The sequence below is a fragment of the Mobula hypostoma genome, chromosome 5 (genome assembly GCF_963921235.1).
Source record: "Mobula hypostoma chromosome 5, sMobHyp1.1, whole genome shotgun sequence".
Taxonomy (NCBI): Eukaryota; Metazoa; Chordata; class Chondrichthyes; order Myliobatiformes; family Myliobatidae; genus Mobula; species Mobula hypostoma.
The window spans coordinates 90878148-90895108 of NC_086101.1; the positions used below are offsets into that span (position 1 = coordinate 90878148).

The following is a 16961-nucleotide window of genomic DNA, read 5'->3' on the forward strand; positions in this document are numbered from 1 at the left end:
AGGTTGGTGATGAAACATATCAGCTCCTGCCTGGGAAGCAACGTGGATCCGCTCCAATTTGCCTACCGAAGCAACGTCCCTAGCAGATGACATTGCATCGGTTCTTCACTCAACCCTGGAACATCTGGACAGATGCAAAGGGATTAGGAAAATCAGGCTGCTATCGGATCACAAGAGAGGGAATTTGTTGAATGCCTATGAAATGTTTTTTTAGAGCAGCTTGTGCTTGAGCCTACTTGGGGAAAGGCTATATCAGATTGGGTGTTGTGTAATAACCCAGATCTTATTAGGGAGCTTAACATAAAGGAACCATTAAGAGGCAGTGATCATAACATCATTGAATTTATACTGCAATTTGAGATGGAGAAGCATAACTCATGTGTATCAGTATTGCAATGGATAAAGGGAATTACAGAGGCAAAAGAGAGGAACTTGCCCAGCTGGATTGGAGGAGGATACTGGCGGGGATGATGGCAAAGCAGAAATGGCTGTAGTTTTTGGGAATAGTTCACAAGGCATAGGATTGATATGTCCCATAGAGGAAGAAGTTCTCAATGGCAGGGGTAGGCAACTGTGGTTGACAAGGAAGTTAGGGACTGAATAAAAGACAAGGAAAGAGCATATAAGGTAGCAGAAGTGAGTGGGAAGTTGGATGATTGGGAAACTTTCAAAATCTAACAAAAGGCATTTTAAAATGTTATAAGCAAGGAAAAGATGAATTATGAGGGCAGACTAGCCAATAATATAAAGCAGGATACAAGAAGATTTTTCAGTTATATAAAGAGTAAAAGGGAGATGAGAGTTGATATTGGACCACTGGAAAATGATGCTGGTGAGGTACTAATGGGGGGCAAAGAAATGACAGATGAAGTTAATGGGTACTTTGCATCTGTCTTCACTGTGGAAGACACTAGCAGTGCGTCAGAGGTCCATGAGTGTCAGGGAGCAGGGGTGAGTGCCATTGCTATTACAAAGGAAAAAGTATGATGCAAACTCAAGTCTTAAAGTGGATAAGTCAGCTGGGCCAGATGCATTACATCCCGGAGTCCTGAGAGAGGTTGCTGAAGAGAAAATGGGTGCATTGGTCATGATCTTTCAAGAGCCACTTGATTCTGGCATGGTCTCAGAGAACTGGAAGATTGCAAATGTCACTCCACTCTTTAAGAAAGGAAGAATGCAAAAGAAAGGAAATTATAGGCCAGTTAGCCTGAGCTCAGTAGTTGGGAAGGTGTTGGTGTCTATTATTAAAGATGAGGTTTTAAGGTACTTGGAGACTAATGATAAGATAATTCAAAGTCAGAATGGTATCTGTAAAGGGAAATCCTACTTGACAAATCTGTTAGAGTTTTTCGAGGAAGTAACAAGCAGGGTGGACAACTGAGAAGCAGTGGATGTAATTAGGTGAATTTTCAGAAGGCATTTAATAAGGTGCCTCACATGAGGCTGCTTAACAAGGTAAAATCCTATGGTGTTACAGGAAAGATACTGGCATGGATAGCAGAATGGCTGACAGACAAGAGGCAGCAAATGGGAATAAAAGCTGCCCGTGACTAGTGGTGTTCCTCAGGGCTTAATATAGGAACTGCTGCTTTTCACATTGTTTGTCAATGATTTAGATAATGGAATTGATGGCATTGTGACAATGTCTGTGGATGATACAAAGATAGGTAAACGGGTATGTAGTGCTGAGGAAGCAATTTGATTGCAGGAGGACTTAGATAAATTGGAGGAATGGGCAAAATGTTAGTAGATGGGAAATGTATCATAATGCATTTCGGTAAAAAAAAACAATAGTGACTAGAAGTGTGCCACAGGGATCAGTGCTGGGTCCATTGTTATTTGTCATCTATATCAATGATCTGGATGATAATGTGGTAAATTGGATCAGCAAGTTTGCTGATGATACAAAGATTGGAGGTGTAGTAGACAGTGAGGAAGGTTTTCAGAGCCTGCAGAGGGACTTGGACCAGCTGAAAAAATGGGCTGAAAAATGGCAGATGGAGTTTAATACTGACAAGTGTGAAGTATTGCACGTTGGAAGGACAAACCAAGGTAGAACATACAGGGTTAATGGTAAGGCACTGAGGAGTGCAGTGGAACAAAGGGATCTGGGAATACAGATACAAAATTCCCTAAAAGTGTCGTCACAGGTAGATAGGGTCGTAAAGAGAGCTTTTGGTACATTGGCCTTTATTAATCAAAGTATTGAGTATAAGAGCTGGAATGTTATGATGAGGTTGTATAAGGCATTGGTGAGGCCGAATCTGGAGTATTGTGTTCAGTTTTGGTCACCAAATTACAGGAAGGATATAAATAAGGTTGAAAGAGTGCAGAGAAGGTTTACAAGGATGTTGCCGGGACTTGAGAAACTCAGTTACAGAGAAAGGTTGAATAGGTTAGGACTTTATTCCCTGGAGCGTAGAAGAATGAGGGGAGATTTGATAGAGGTATATAAAATTATGATGGGTATAGGTAGAGTGAATGCAAGCAGGCTTTTTCCACTGAGGCAAGGGGAGAAAAAAACCAGAGGACATGGGTTAAGGGTGAGGGGGGAAAAGTTTAAAGGGAACATTAGTGGGGGCTTCTTCACACAGAGAGTGGTGGGAGTATAGAATGAGCTGCCAGACGAGGTGGTAAATGCGGGTTCTTTTTTAACATTTAAGCATAAATTGGACAGATACATGGATGGGAGGTGTATGGAGGGATATGGTCCGTGTGCAGGTCAGTGGGACTAGGCAGAAAATGGTTCGGCACAGCCAAGAAGGGCCAAAGGGCCTGCTTCTGCGCTGTAGTTTCTATGGTTCTATGGTTCTATGGTTCTAATAGTGCAGACTATTATCTAAATGGGGAGAAGGTTCAAACATCAGAGGAGCAGAGAAACTAAGGAGTCCTTGGGCAAGACTCCTAGAAGGTTAATTTACAGGTTGAGGTTATGGTAAAGAAGGCATATGCAATGTCGGCATTTATTTCAAAAGGAATAAAATATAAAAGCAAGGAGATAATGCTGAATCTTTATAAGACACTAGTCAGGCTGTACTTAGAGCATTATAAACAGTTTTGGGCCCAATATCTCAGAAAGAATGTGTTGGCATTGGAGACAGTGCAGAGGAGGTTCACAAGGATAATTCCGGGAATGAAGGGGTTTACATATGAGGAGCATTTGGCAGCTTTAGGCCTGTGCTCACTGGAATTTAGAAGAAAGCGGAGCAATCTCATTGAAACCTACCGAATGTTGAACAGACTAAATAGGGTGGATGTGGGGAGGATGTTTCCTATGGTGGGGGAGTCCAGAACTAGAGGACACAGCCTCAAAATTGAGTAAACAACAGGAATTCTGAAGATGCTGGAAATTCAAGCAACACACATAAAAGTTGCTGGTGAACGCAGCAGGCCAGGCAGCATCTGTAGGAAGAGGTGCAGTCGACGTTTCAGGCCGAGACCCTTCGTCAGGATTGAGTCAAAATTGAGTGGTGACTTTTTAGAATAGAGGTAAGGAGGAACTCTTTTAGCCACAGAGTAGTGAATCTGTGGAATGCTTTGCACAGACTGCAGTGGAGACCAAGTCTGTACATATATTTAAGGTGTAAGTTGATAGCTTCCTGATCTATCAGGGCATCAATGGATATGGTGAGAAGGCAGGTGTATGGGGTAGAGTGGGATCTGGGTTCAGCCATGATGGAATGGTGGAGCAGACTCGATGGGCTGAATAGCCTAATTCTACTCCTGTCTTATGGTCAGCAAAGATGCATACATCAAGATGCCCTTTATTGACTACAGCTTGCCACGTAATACTAACATCCCCTCAAAACTAATCAGCAAGCACCCAGACCTTGGCTTCAATACCTCCTTGTGTAATTGGATCCTCAATTTCCTCACTTACAGACCCCGATCTGTTTGGATTGGCAAGAACATCTCCTCCACGAGCTCCATCAGCACCAGTGCAACATAAAGCTTTGCTCTACTCGCTTGACATTTCTGGCTCAGCACTGTTCCAATGCCATACTCAAATTTGCTGATGACACCACTGTCATATGCTGAATCACAGATGGTGATGAATCAGTATATAGGAAGGAGATTGAAAATCTAGTTGTGTGGTGTCATAACAACAACATCTTGTTCAATGTCAGCAAGATCAAGGAGCTGATTATTGACTTCAGAAGAAAACCAGAGATCTATGAGCCAGTCCTCATCAGAGGAGCAGATATGGAGAGGATCAGCAACTTTAAATTCTTTGGTGTTATTATTTTGGAGGACCTGACCTGGACCCAGTATGTAAGTACAATTACAATGACAGAGCCTTTACTTACATAGAAGTTTTTAAAGATTTGGCATGACATCTCAAACTTTGACAAACATCTCTGGATGTGTAGAGAAGAGTTTATTGACAGGCTGTATCACAGCCGGGTATTCAAACACCAATGCCCCTGAATGGAAAATCCTACAAAAGTAGTGGATACAGCCCTGTCCATCATAGGAAAAATTCTCCCCTCATTGAGCGTATCTATATTAAACATTGTCGCAGGAAAATAACATCCATCATCAGAGACCCCAGCCACCCAGGCTATGTTCTCTTCTCATTGTTGCCATCAGGAAGGTGGTACAGGAGCCTCAGGACTTTCACCACCACGTTCAGGAACAGTTATTACCCCTCAATTATCAGGCTCCTGAACCAGAGAGGATAACTTCAGTCAGCTTTACTTGCCTCATCACTAAGTGTTCGCACAACCTATGGACTCACTTTCAAGGACTCTTCATCTCATATTCTCGATATGTATTGCTTATTTATTTATTACTATTATTTTGTTCTTTTTATATTTGCACAGTTTTTTTTGTCTTTTTCACATTGGTTGAACCCCCAAGATGGAGTGGCCTTTCATTGATTCTATAATGGTTATTATCCTATTATGGATTTATTGAATATGCCTGCAATAAGATGAATCTCAGGGTTGCATATAGTGACATATATGTACTTTGATAATACATTTACTTTGAACTTTTGTCCTGCAGTTCGAACACTCGGGGAATGTACTAGCCCGACATTAAAAGTAACATCCTTTCAGGCTGTACAACACATACTGATGCTCTAGGAACCTGATGTGGATCCCTGCCCTCTGCTGACAGCCCAACAGCAATGAATTGCCTGACAGCGCAGGCGAATGGGCTATCTGTGGGAAGTGGTGTTGAGTATGAGTGATTAAGGCAACCACTCAGTGTTGCATGGTCAGTGCAGCCTGTTCCGGGACAAGCAACACCAGCTTCATGTGTTGACGGTGTGCTTGGATACCATGGCCTCTCCACCTTAGCAACATCGATTTCTATAGCAGAGAAGTGAACCCTTCAGACTATCACGTCCTTGCCTTCCTTTGGATATGATGGAATCTGCTGTCCCTTCTTGTTGCCATGGAAACATCTCCAGGTGAGAGAATGTCCTAAAGCTTAGGAAAACAACAGCTTTCGGTGCTGAGTCTATTAACACCCTCCTTCTTGGGAGGACATCATGAGCACTGAACAAGGCACCAAAATACACTCAGTGTCTACTTTCATAGGCACACATGTACATCTGGTCATTAATGTATTTAACTTAGCATCCAATCATGTGGTAACAACTCAATGCATAAAAGCGTACAGACATAATGAAGAGGTTCAGTTGCTGTTCAGACCAAACATTAGAATGGGGAAGAAATGAGATCTAAGTGACATTGACCGTGGAATGATTGTTAGTGCCAGACAGGCTGGGTTGAATATCTCAGACACTGCTGATGTCCTGCGATTTTCATGCACAACTGTCTCCAGAGCTTACAGAGAATAGTGCGAGAAGCAAAAAGAACAGCCAATGAGCAGCAGTTCTGTGGGCAAAAATGCCTCATTAATGAGAGGGGTCAGAGGAGAATGGCCAGACTGGTTCAGGCTGACAGGAAGGCAACAGCATCTCAAATAACCACACATTACAACATTGGCATGCAGGAGAGCATTCCTGAATGCATAACACATCGAACCTTGAACTAGAGGGGCTACAGCAGTAAAAGACCACAAATGTTCACTCAGCACGTACACGAGGTATCTAATAAAGTAGACACTGTTGGTATAACAGGCAGTTCGAGTTTACTTTAGGTGAAGTGCACACGTATCACGTGGCAGTGCGATGGTGCTCGCAATCAACCCAGTTCCACATGCAACCCTTAATTAATTATTTAAACAAGCAGACTTAATCAACCAATATATACTCAAGATTACTAAAATATTATTAGTACTACTCAGATAAGATCAACTAATACTCAAGATTAGGATAGAGGCGTGGGCCTGCTGTGGTTTGCATGATTCAGTCTTAACTAGCTGAATTGTTGCTCATGATAGGATATTCACCTTGTTGATTCTCCAAGAAGGTTTTATTTACAAACCCAATGCGTATATCATCACTTTCTGTTGTCACTCATGATAAATTATTATATGAACGTATTCACTAAAGCAAACAATAAAATGGAAGATCCTCAATACATGCATTGAATTCATTAGATTACACATTCAACATAATTTTATTTATCATTTTCTGTTTTATTGCCCACTTTTTGTCCCTTGATGTAATTGTGTGCTATATTTGCTTAATCCTATAATCTCTCAGCCAATCACATAGCTAAAATCTACATTGCCCTTAAAAAAATGACACACGGATAATTGCAAAGAACGGCAGGCTCCTAAGCCATTCCAGATGTTGCAGAATTGTAATTACTTGCAAGTTCAAAAATAGCTTAACTACTAAATCAAGCAGCAGTCAGGTTACAGAGGGTTATGAGCTGTGACGGAACTGTAGTTTCAGATGCTGTTTCTTCGAATTTCAGCTGGGACCTTGGCTGCATTTGTTCCAACTCAGGAGTTATTTTTATAATTTATGGTCATAGGGTCAATGATACAGGTTACAGGCAAATTATAAATTCTGAACAGAACAGAAGTAAAGGAGAATAGTAACTGAAATCAAACCATGAACATATCCAGAAATCATTCCTATAGTTCAGAATGTTCAGACAGGAATCAGGGAAGAAATTGTCAAAGCATTGACAATACTATCTCACCATGGAAAAATTATGAGATCAAAATATTAATATACTGAATTTGTCAATGTACATAGGAATTGAAATCAAGCAATTGGTCACTGCAACTTAAGGTTTGCATATACTTCTTATGATTAACATTCACTCCCTGATTTTAAAATGCTTTGAGACATTCTTTCCATGAAGTGCATACATCGTAGAAAAATATTAGTTCTCTAAATTCAAATGTTCATTTGCTTAAAAAGATCAGGTATTGCACACAACAGTTGCACACACTGTTGACTGGGATTTTTAAGTTAGCAGCATTGTGAATGTTAGAATGTAACTGATGGCCCATTCATCATTTGAGCATTTCTAATGTAACATACACTTAGTGACCACTTTAGTATCAGTTTGAATCAGTCTGGCTAATCTCTTTTAATCTCTCTGATTAACATGACATTTTCACACTCAGAACTGCATCTCACTGGATTTTATTTGCACCATTCTCTACAAACTCTAGACTGTTGTGTGTGAAAATCACAGAAGATCTGAAGTTTCTGAGATACTCAAACCACCCCATCTGGCACCAACAATTGTTCCATGGTCAAAGTCACTTAGATCACATTTCTTCACCATTTTGATGTTTGGTCTGAATAACAACTGAACTTTTTGACAGTGCCTGCATGCTTTTATGCATTGAGTTGCTGTCACACGATTGGCTGATTAGATATTTACATTAACGAGTAGGTGTACAGGTGTATCTAATAAAATGGCCTCTTTCCTGAGAGTAAAGCAACTATTTCACAATATAAGCCATGGTAGCAAAATATGAAACTGAAAAATACTTTCACTGCCAAGCATTGTTTATTTAAATAGTATCATCTTCGTTAAAACATACAATGCTTTGAAAAAGTATTCAGCCCCAACTATTTTCACATTTTACTCTTATTTTCTAAATTTGAAATATATTGAAGTAAGATTTTTTGAGCTAGTCTACAAAACATTGTGCATCTTGTCAAATTAAAAGAAAAATCCAGAACCTGTCAACAATTGCAAGCCAAAATCCTGAGCCGAAAAAGTATTCATCCCCTTTGTAATTACTATGCTAAACTTGTTGATGTAGAAAATTAGTGGATCACCTGTTTTCAATGAATTCATAAGACTCTGACTCTAAAGTCCAACAGTCATGTAGATTTTCAACAGACCAAACTAAAACAAAGACAAAAGAGCATTCAAGCAAGTTGGGGAAATGATAATAGAGAAGCACAAATCTGGGGAAGGGTACAAGACTATCTCAAAGGCACTGAACATACCTTGGAGCTCAGTGCAGTCCTTCATGAAAAAGTGAAAAAAAATATGAAACCACAGCCACACTGCCTGGGTCAGGGCACCCTCTAAACATAAACGCTGCAGAAGAATGGCACTTCTGAGTAAGGGCTACTCTGATGCCAACAGTCACTCTGACTGAGCTGCAGAAGTCAGTGGCTGCAACTGCATATGATGTTCATAGCTCCACAATCTCTAAGGCCTTGCACAAAAAAGGTATTTATGGAAGAGTGGCAAGGAAGAGTCCCTGGCTAAAAAAAAAAGCATATTCTTGCTCATAAAGACTTTGCAAAATATCACTTAGAAGATATTGTAAAGGATTGGGTGGTCTTGTGTTCAGCTGAGACTAAAGTGTAACTTTTTTGCCTCAACATTAAGCAGTAGGTGTGGCGTAAATCCAATACTGTGCATCAGCCAGGCAACATCACTGCTGTAAAGTAGGATGGAGGTAGCATGCTATGGGAATGCTTTTCAGCTGCAGAGATTGGAAATCTGGTCAGGGTTGATGGGAAGATGAATGCTGTTAAATACAGAGAGATCCTGGATAAAAACCTGCTAGCCTCTACCAGAAAGCTTAAACTGGGGAGGAGGTACAATTTTTAGCAGGACAACAACCCAAAGCGCACTGTCAGAGCAACAATCGATATTTGAAATGAAGAAAATTGATGTTCTTGAGTGACCCAGTCAGAGTCCTGACCTTAACCTGATCGAACGTCACTGGCAAGACCTCAAGGTTGCTGTCTACTGCTGCTCCCCAACTAACCTGGCACAGCTTGAGCAATTTTGTAAGGAGAAATAGGCAAATCTTGTTCCAACACATTGTGCAAAACTATTATAGACTCTCCCAAAGAGCTGTAAGAAATGGTTCAACTAAGTACTGAGCAAAGCGGGATGAAAACTTTTGAAATACTGACATATCAATTTTTGGATTATTAGTTTTTCATGCCTTGCAATTTCCCCTGTTTTCCGGGGTCTACAGTGAAAAAATAGCATGTGATTCACAAATAAAAAATCTCAATTAAATTGATCAAAATCCCTGGTTGTAATACTCATTTATGTGACCAAGGGGTTGGGAGCTGAATACTTTTTGAAGGCACTGTTCTTCTGAAAAGTAAAGATTTTAACTTCTTGTAATTGGCATCATTTAATTGTTGCTATATTATTGGCTGTAATCATGAAAAGCAGTCTAGATGAGTTTAAGTTATTACCACAATTACTAATTCTACTCTTCTGCACCATAGGGTGGCAATGCATCTTTACAGACAGAATTATAATCGGACCACATTCATAATGAGAGGTTCTGCTGCCAATGTTGTGGATGCAGACACACTTACCTTCTCCAGCAATTGCGACAATGGATCTGGTTCTGCTCTGCCTTCCTTCTGCGTTCTTGCTGGAACAGGAGCGTGAGCAGTCTGACCATTCTGACCATTCACTGAGGACACAGTCAACAGGACACTGCACCTCACATGCCCTGCGACTAGGAACAGAGGACTCCTTGCACAATTCATCAGATACTACTTCATCTATATAAAAAAACAGAAAAGGAAAACCCTTACATTTAGATGAAACTACTCTACATATGGAAAACAATGCAAGCTTTAGAATTTAAAAACATAGGAACATGAATGGGCCATTCTTTTCCACACTGTTCCAATATTGGACCAGATCACAGATGACCTGATAGTGACTGCTGAGGAGCCTGTGGTTGCTCATTTTTTTCACAGATCCTGATTCTCTCCACTATTGCCAGTCTACCATAATGCACTGTTCCAGCATTACAGCTTTCTGGGAATTCTCCAGACTTCCATTTCTATTCCCTTTTGCTAATTCCACTCCTGTTCTGCAAAACATCAATTTTAAGATCATGCACTTCTATTCTGAGTGTCGTGTTATCAGAGGAAATCATTTTTACATTTTTGATTCTACACACACTTTTAACTACCCAGGTGACCACTCAACCTTAAACTCTAAGAAGTACAATACAGTCGGTCCTCCTTATCTGCGAGGGATTGGTACCGGGACCCCTCACGGATACCAAAAAATGTGGATGCTCAAGTCCCATATTCAACCTGTCTCAATGCTGTGGACCTTAGGACCCAGCAGAACCCCAGACTTTATTTAACCTGACTTAGTGCGGTGGACATTAGGACCCGGCGGCGGAGCTCTGAATCCGCAGTGTTTCTGTTCATGAAAATAATTACGATCACGATTGAAAATAAAATGGAAATATTAAAGCGATCGGAAAGAGGTGAAACACGATCGGTCATTCGAAAAGCATTAGGATACAGTCGGTCAATGATCGGAACAATTTTAAAGGATAAAGTGAGAAAGGCCCTGCCCCGATGAAAGCTACAATTATTACTAAGCAACACAGTGGTTTAATTATTGGGTTTTGGGGTTGTGAGTTTTTGATCCTCCACATCAACCCGGCAGGGATGGACAGCACGCTCGGGAGTGGTCTGTCACTGGATCAGACTGGGGAATTTCCGTTTCCGAGCCCGGCGCTGAAACATACGTTTCTTAAGTGCTTTATATGCATAGAAAGGTGAAATATATACTACATACTAAGACAAACTTTTGACTAACTGACGCTAAATAATACCGGATATACCTGTTCCGAATTACTTAGTAAGAGAACTTCCGTTTTTTTTAATCCCGATCCACGATCACCTACTCACATCCTCCCATATATTTTAAATCATCTCTAGATTACTTATAATACCTAATACAATGTAAATGCTATGTAAATAGTTGTTATACTGCATTGTTTAGGGAATAATGACAAGAAAAAAAAGTCTGTGCATGCTCGAACAACAAGTGCTGAAAGAGCACTTCCGGGTTTTCTCGATTCGTGGTTGGTTGAATTCACTCATGTGGAACTCGCGGATAAGGAGGGCCGACTGTATGTCTTCACAGTTAGCCCTTATAATTCAGTTGTTTGAATACTGATTGTTATTTTATGTGATTATAGCATTCTCTGTTCAAGAACAACATAGCTTCACCTAAATCTGAAGCATAAAACTGAGCACAATTTTTCCCAAGTAATCTGTACTTAAATCTCTGTCAAAGATTCACAACTTGCTTAGTTTCGAATTCCAAACTTCCTTGAGATAGTATAAAGACAAATAAGGGAAATACTTGAATTAGCATTTACCAATGTAAGCTGCTAAGCATTTAATGCATAACAGCACATTAGCTTGATAAAGTTTAATTATCAAACAGCAGCTTACTTCTGAAAGGATTTCCACATGCAAATAAAAAAATTACTATCCGTATATGGTCTTACTGCTAGTAGTGGAAAGTGCAGCATCAGCTTCATGTCCCAAGAGGAAACAGGATTAAAGAGGACATTTTTAAATAATGTCTTGAGTATGTTGGGAACCTTACCAGCTATTGAACAATACAGAAGTGGGCTCAATTCAAACTGTCGTGTGAAGGACAGAGTTTATGTTCACATAATGCTACCGTACCATTGTGGGAATTTTACCCAGTTTAGGCCTTCAAGTTCTACTGTAGAACTTGAACTCACAAACTGGTGCCAAGCTAGCACGCCAGTGACAGACAGGAGCTGAAAAATTTTGCCATTTAACCATTTGCATAAAGCAAACACTATATATTTTACTAATTACCAATTATCTTACACATTGCTGTAACCTTTCTTCTTGTATTTATTAATTCCACAATTTTATGAAACCGACACCCAAAACAGTGTAATTAACAATGGTACATCACAGGGGTAGGGTTTCCAGCCTGTGCTTAAACCAAAATTCGGATTTTGGAGAGATTTGATCAAAGCTTAGCTTCATTTGTCACAGGTACATTGAAACAAACAGGGAAATGCGTTGTTTGCGTCAAATCAAATCAGCGATGATTGTGCTGGGTAGCCATGCTTCCAATGCCAACAGAGCATGCCCACAACTTAAAAACCTATTATTCACAAATCTAAACCTTGAATTAACATTGCATTACCGTGGATTCAACACAAATACCATTAATTTGATTTTCTCAGAGTGGGTGCCAATGTAATGCATGTTTGGAAAATTCAGGTTCGCCATTCTCCACAGCTTATAAGAAGAAAACAACTCAACAACAGAGAGCACTTTTGTCTTTGAATTACTATAAAATGAACTATTTGTCTCAGTCACACTTCATATGTGACTCCTGCATAAAAGGCGGCTGGATTGATGTCAACCAAAATAAATTCTCCTAATCAATTTTTTTGTTTTCTGCTGCTTGAGGTGAGATTTTTGGAAGCTAAATTCAGCATTTTAAAGGACGGATATGAGACCCTGATTGAATTGTACCAGAATGCTGCAAATTGCAGGTGTTAAATCGGCTCCCCCAGAATTCCACAGTCTGCCCATGGGAACTGGACATACTTTGGAGATCATTATGTCAAACAGCATGAAAAACAGTTTTAATACCAACATAAACACAAAATAATCTGCAGATGCAGATGATGGGATCAAAACAACACTCACAACATAACAGACATGATCTCCTGGTAGCCATCCACTTCAGCTCTGCTTCCCATTCCCATTCAAATATGTCCATACATGGCCTCTTCTACTGCCATGACGAGGCTAAACTCAGGTTGGAGGAGCAACACCTCATATACCGTCTAGGTAGTCTCCAGCCCCTTGGTATGAACATAGAATTCTCCAACTTCCGGTAATTCCCTCCCCCTCCCTGCCTCTATCCCTATGTCACTCTGCCCCTCCCCCAGCTGCCTATCATCTCCCTCATGGTTCCGCCTCCTCCTACTACCCATTGTATTTTCCCCTATTCTTTCTTCACCTTTCCTGCCTGTCACCTCCCTGCCTCCCCTCCCCCACCCCTTTATCTTTCCCCTTACTGGTTTTTCACCTGGAATCTACCAGCCTTCTCCTTCCCACCCTCCTCCCACCTTCTTTATAGGGCCTCTGCCTCTTCCCTCTACAGTCCTGACGAAGGGTTCCGACCCGAAACGTCGACTCATCATTTCCACCAATGCTGCCCATCCTGCTGAGTTCCTCCAGTGTGTTGTGAGTGTTGCTTTAATACCAACATCCCCTGCATTAGAACACACGCGTACAACCACCTGTCCCTCGTAGATGTACACTGCTGAACACAGTAGAATGTAACCAGTCCCCTGAATCTCCACCACCTTTACTCGGAGTATTTAAAAGAATCATCAGCCACTCCGTCTAATCACTGGTTGATTTCTTTTGGCTGTTGTTAAGAATCGACAAGGATCGGTGACTTCCTTTAATTGTTTCTGGTTGCCGAAGCCAGCAGGGAGATGTTTGGCAGGAGTTCAAAAAATCTTTGTTACCTTCTACATTTTTACAGAAGAGTCACTGTCACACATGGGTGTGTTCATTGACATTATTCTTACAATACAGTGAGTCTGGGGAAAAGAGCAGAGGCCACACAGAGTTCAACAAGCTGTTGGATGGAAGTGTCAGAGAAGCAGGAGATCACACTTCCCAGGCTGTTCATTAAATTATTTGTTGCACAAACTTCAGTGAGGAACAATAGCCTAAACATGCTTCCAGTGTGCTTGGCCTTAGACCAACCACCCCAAACCTGAGCAGTACCCAAAGTCCAAGCCTTAGGGTGTTAATGAATGACCCCATCAGTGCAGTGAGGAGGGTCACAGAGGTACAATAGAAGACCAGTATTAGTCAGTCTAGGGCACTCATGGCAAGGGTATGGAAGTAGTTAGAAGGAACTGGAAGTTAGAGGTCATGGCCTTCAAAAAAATTGCTGCTTGGGACAATTTGTTTGGTGTGAGGGGGAAGAGGAGGGGTGCAGGGTTTGCCCTATGTTAACAGCACAGTCAGGGTGTTAAGATGACTGTATCAATTAACTACGTTAAGTCAGCCTCTTCCAGAACATAGAGAATATGTGTAAAACACCCCATAATTTGTCAGACTCTACAATGCAGGAGAGGTCATTGAAGCTCTATGATCAAAGATAACTGGCCACAATTGAACTTCCCTTTCTAGCACGCATCAAACAGAAAGGGCCTGTGACCTTACTAGAATTATAGTCTTCCAATAAAACACCCAAAAGATTGTTTTTAAGATGCCAGCGACCATGTGAATGATCTTAAAGAATTTTCAACAATCTCCATGGACCTAGCCATTCTGCAATTTTCTCAATTGACATGACAAAAAACTAGTAGTTACCTATCAGAAATCTGCCATTGTAAAAGACACTGAGGAAGAAGAGGTAAGTTAGCAAAAATAGAGAGAGAGAGAACAAATAACCTTCCAGTCACAGAGCAGGGAAATAAATCAGAATTCAGCTCAGAAGAAGAAGCAAAATTAAGAAAATTTCACCGGTGTGGTTATGTCAAAGGGTTTGTGGAAGCTAAGGAAAGAGTATTCATTCAAATGATTAGTACACACTTTTGAAAAAAGGTGCAGAGACACAATTTCCATGAGCTTGAACTCAGTCAATTTCTCTGTAAAGAATGATGTCCAAACACACACACAGAGTGAATTTGAGATTTGACATCACTATGCCATTTGTTTCTATGGAGTAGCTAGTGAAAGTGGTTGCCAGGTTCATGATATCTGTTATCTGTTTGAAATAATTCCTTAATAATACAATATCCAATAAACAGCCCATGATTACAATACTCATCACATCTCTTTTATAAAAGATCATTGAAAAATGAAAAATTCAATGTATTGTTTCTATGCTGATTAAATTATTCATAAATCTTATAAATAGGATGTAATTTGGATGAGGAACGCAGACTGTGAGTCTGCTGATTTTGGGTCATCCTCCTAAGAAGACTCAGCACATATCTTGATTATGATTTTATTGATAATCAAAATTTATGTTGAAGTTTCATGCTCAAGTGAGCTCACACTGCTTAGTGTTCTTTTGCTGATGTTTCTTGCAACTTTGAGTAGGATTAAAGTTTGCAATTCTGAGACAAGGTTAAAGGTACCAGTCTACCGACCATCAAGGACACCTGTACAGAAAGGTACTGGAAAAGGGCCAGTAACTTCATGAAGGATCCCACCCACCCTGCTCATGGACTGTTTGCCCCATTCCCATCAGGGAGGAGACTTTGTAGCATCCATGCTAGGAGAACCAGCCTCAAAAACCATTACTTTCCCCCAGCAGTAAGGCTGATCAACACCTCCACCAATTTATTTCACCACAACTTGATTACTTTCTGTCTGTCACGTTAGGTACAGCCCTGTGTCACTTAATGGACGTACAATCAATAAATACATGTAAGATATCTTACGTACTTAGATTTATTGCATTTTTATTATTATTATGTTCTTTATTTTTTGTGGATTTTTTGTTGTTTTTGTGCTGTACCTGATCTGGAGTAACAATTATTTTAATTGTCTTTGCACTTGTATGCAGGAAATACCATTAAATAATCTTGAATCTTGTAATTCATTTTAAGAATTAAATGAAATGACAAGATTAAATACTTTAAGGACAGATGTTCTTAAGGGGATAGCAGGGTGCAGTTCAAAATAGAATAAATGAGTTTCTGCCTAAATTGAGAATTGAAATTTGCTTCATTGATGGTTTTATTTTTCTAAAAACAAAATGCTATATTTTCCAACTGAATTTATCTTTAGAATTAGGTGGCATTTTTTGATTATTAAATTAAACTATTAAAATAGGGCAATACAGAATGACAAGATAGATCAACTAAAGAAAGTTAATATTTTTACCCAAAAAATAATAAATAACGTGTAAATAAAGACAGCTATCATATAAGGTATCTTTCACTTTACATTAAATAGTAAGCTAGGAAGAGAATTTCCACAATTCCTTTTCAAATATTATTTACATTTTCTTCTATTTTTTCTCTGTGTGCGTGTGTGTGTGTGTCAGTGCGTGTGCGTATGCATGTGTGTCTGTGTGTGAGTGTGTGCGTGTGTTTCTGTGTCTATGTGTATCTATGTGTGTGTGTGTGTGTATCAGTGTGTGACTGTGTGCTTGTGTGTGTGAATGAGTGTGTGTGTATGTGTGTTAGTGTGCGTGTATTTGTGTGTGTTGTGTGTATGCATGCGTTTGTATGTGTGTGTGTATATTTGTGCATATGTGTTGTGTGTATGCATGTGTGTTTATGTGTGTATGTGTATTTGTGTGTGTGTTGTGTGTATGCATGAGTTTGTATGTGTGTGTGTCAGTGTGTGACTGAGTGCTCGTGTGTGAGAGTGTATGTGTATGTGTGTGTTGTGTGTGTGCATGTGTGTTTATATGTGTGTGTGTATGTCAGTGTGTGACTGTGCTTGTGTGTGAGAGTGAGTGTGTGTGTGTATGTTTGTGTGTGTGTCAGTGTGTGACTGTGTGCTTGTGTGTGTGAGTGTGTGTGTATGTGTGTGTGTGTGTGTGTGTGTGTGTGTGTGTGTGTGTGTGTGTGTGTGTGTTGTTACGTACCCCATAACTGGGTTGCCAAACCAGCAGAAATGGATCACTCAGTTGGTCTGGATTACTAGAACTAAGAAAGTTTTATTAAAGAAACAAGCAACACAGGAATCAAAAGGATAATAAATGCAACAGTTCAGCAATGATAAACACACATGTGCACAGAGTTAAGATAACAGCTTCAATCAAGCTCTATCGTTGTCTAGG

The 16961-nt window shown here is 40.2% G+C and overlaps 1 protein-coding gene across 3 annotated transcripts in view; it reads right to left on the reverse strand.

The window, feature by feature from the left end:
• Positions 1–16961, reverse strand: part of thsd7ba (thrombospondin, type I, domain containing 7Ba) — a 1092806-nt gene that overhangs the window by 459996 nt on the left and 615849 nt on the right. For all 3 annotated transcript variants that reach the window (XM_063047545.1, XM_063047546.1, XM_063047547.1), the window contains exon 8: positions 9689–9880. In XM_063047545.1, the coding sequence (XP_062903615.1) occupies positions 9689–9880 (192 nt within the window). The remainder of the gene's footprint in view (positions 1–9688; positions 9881–16961) is intronic.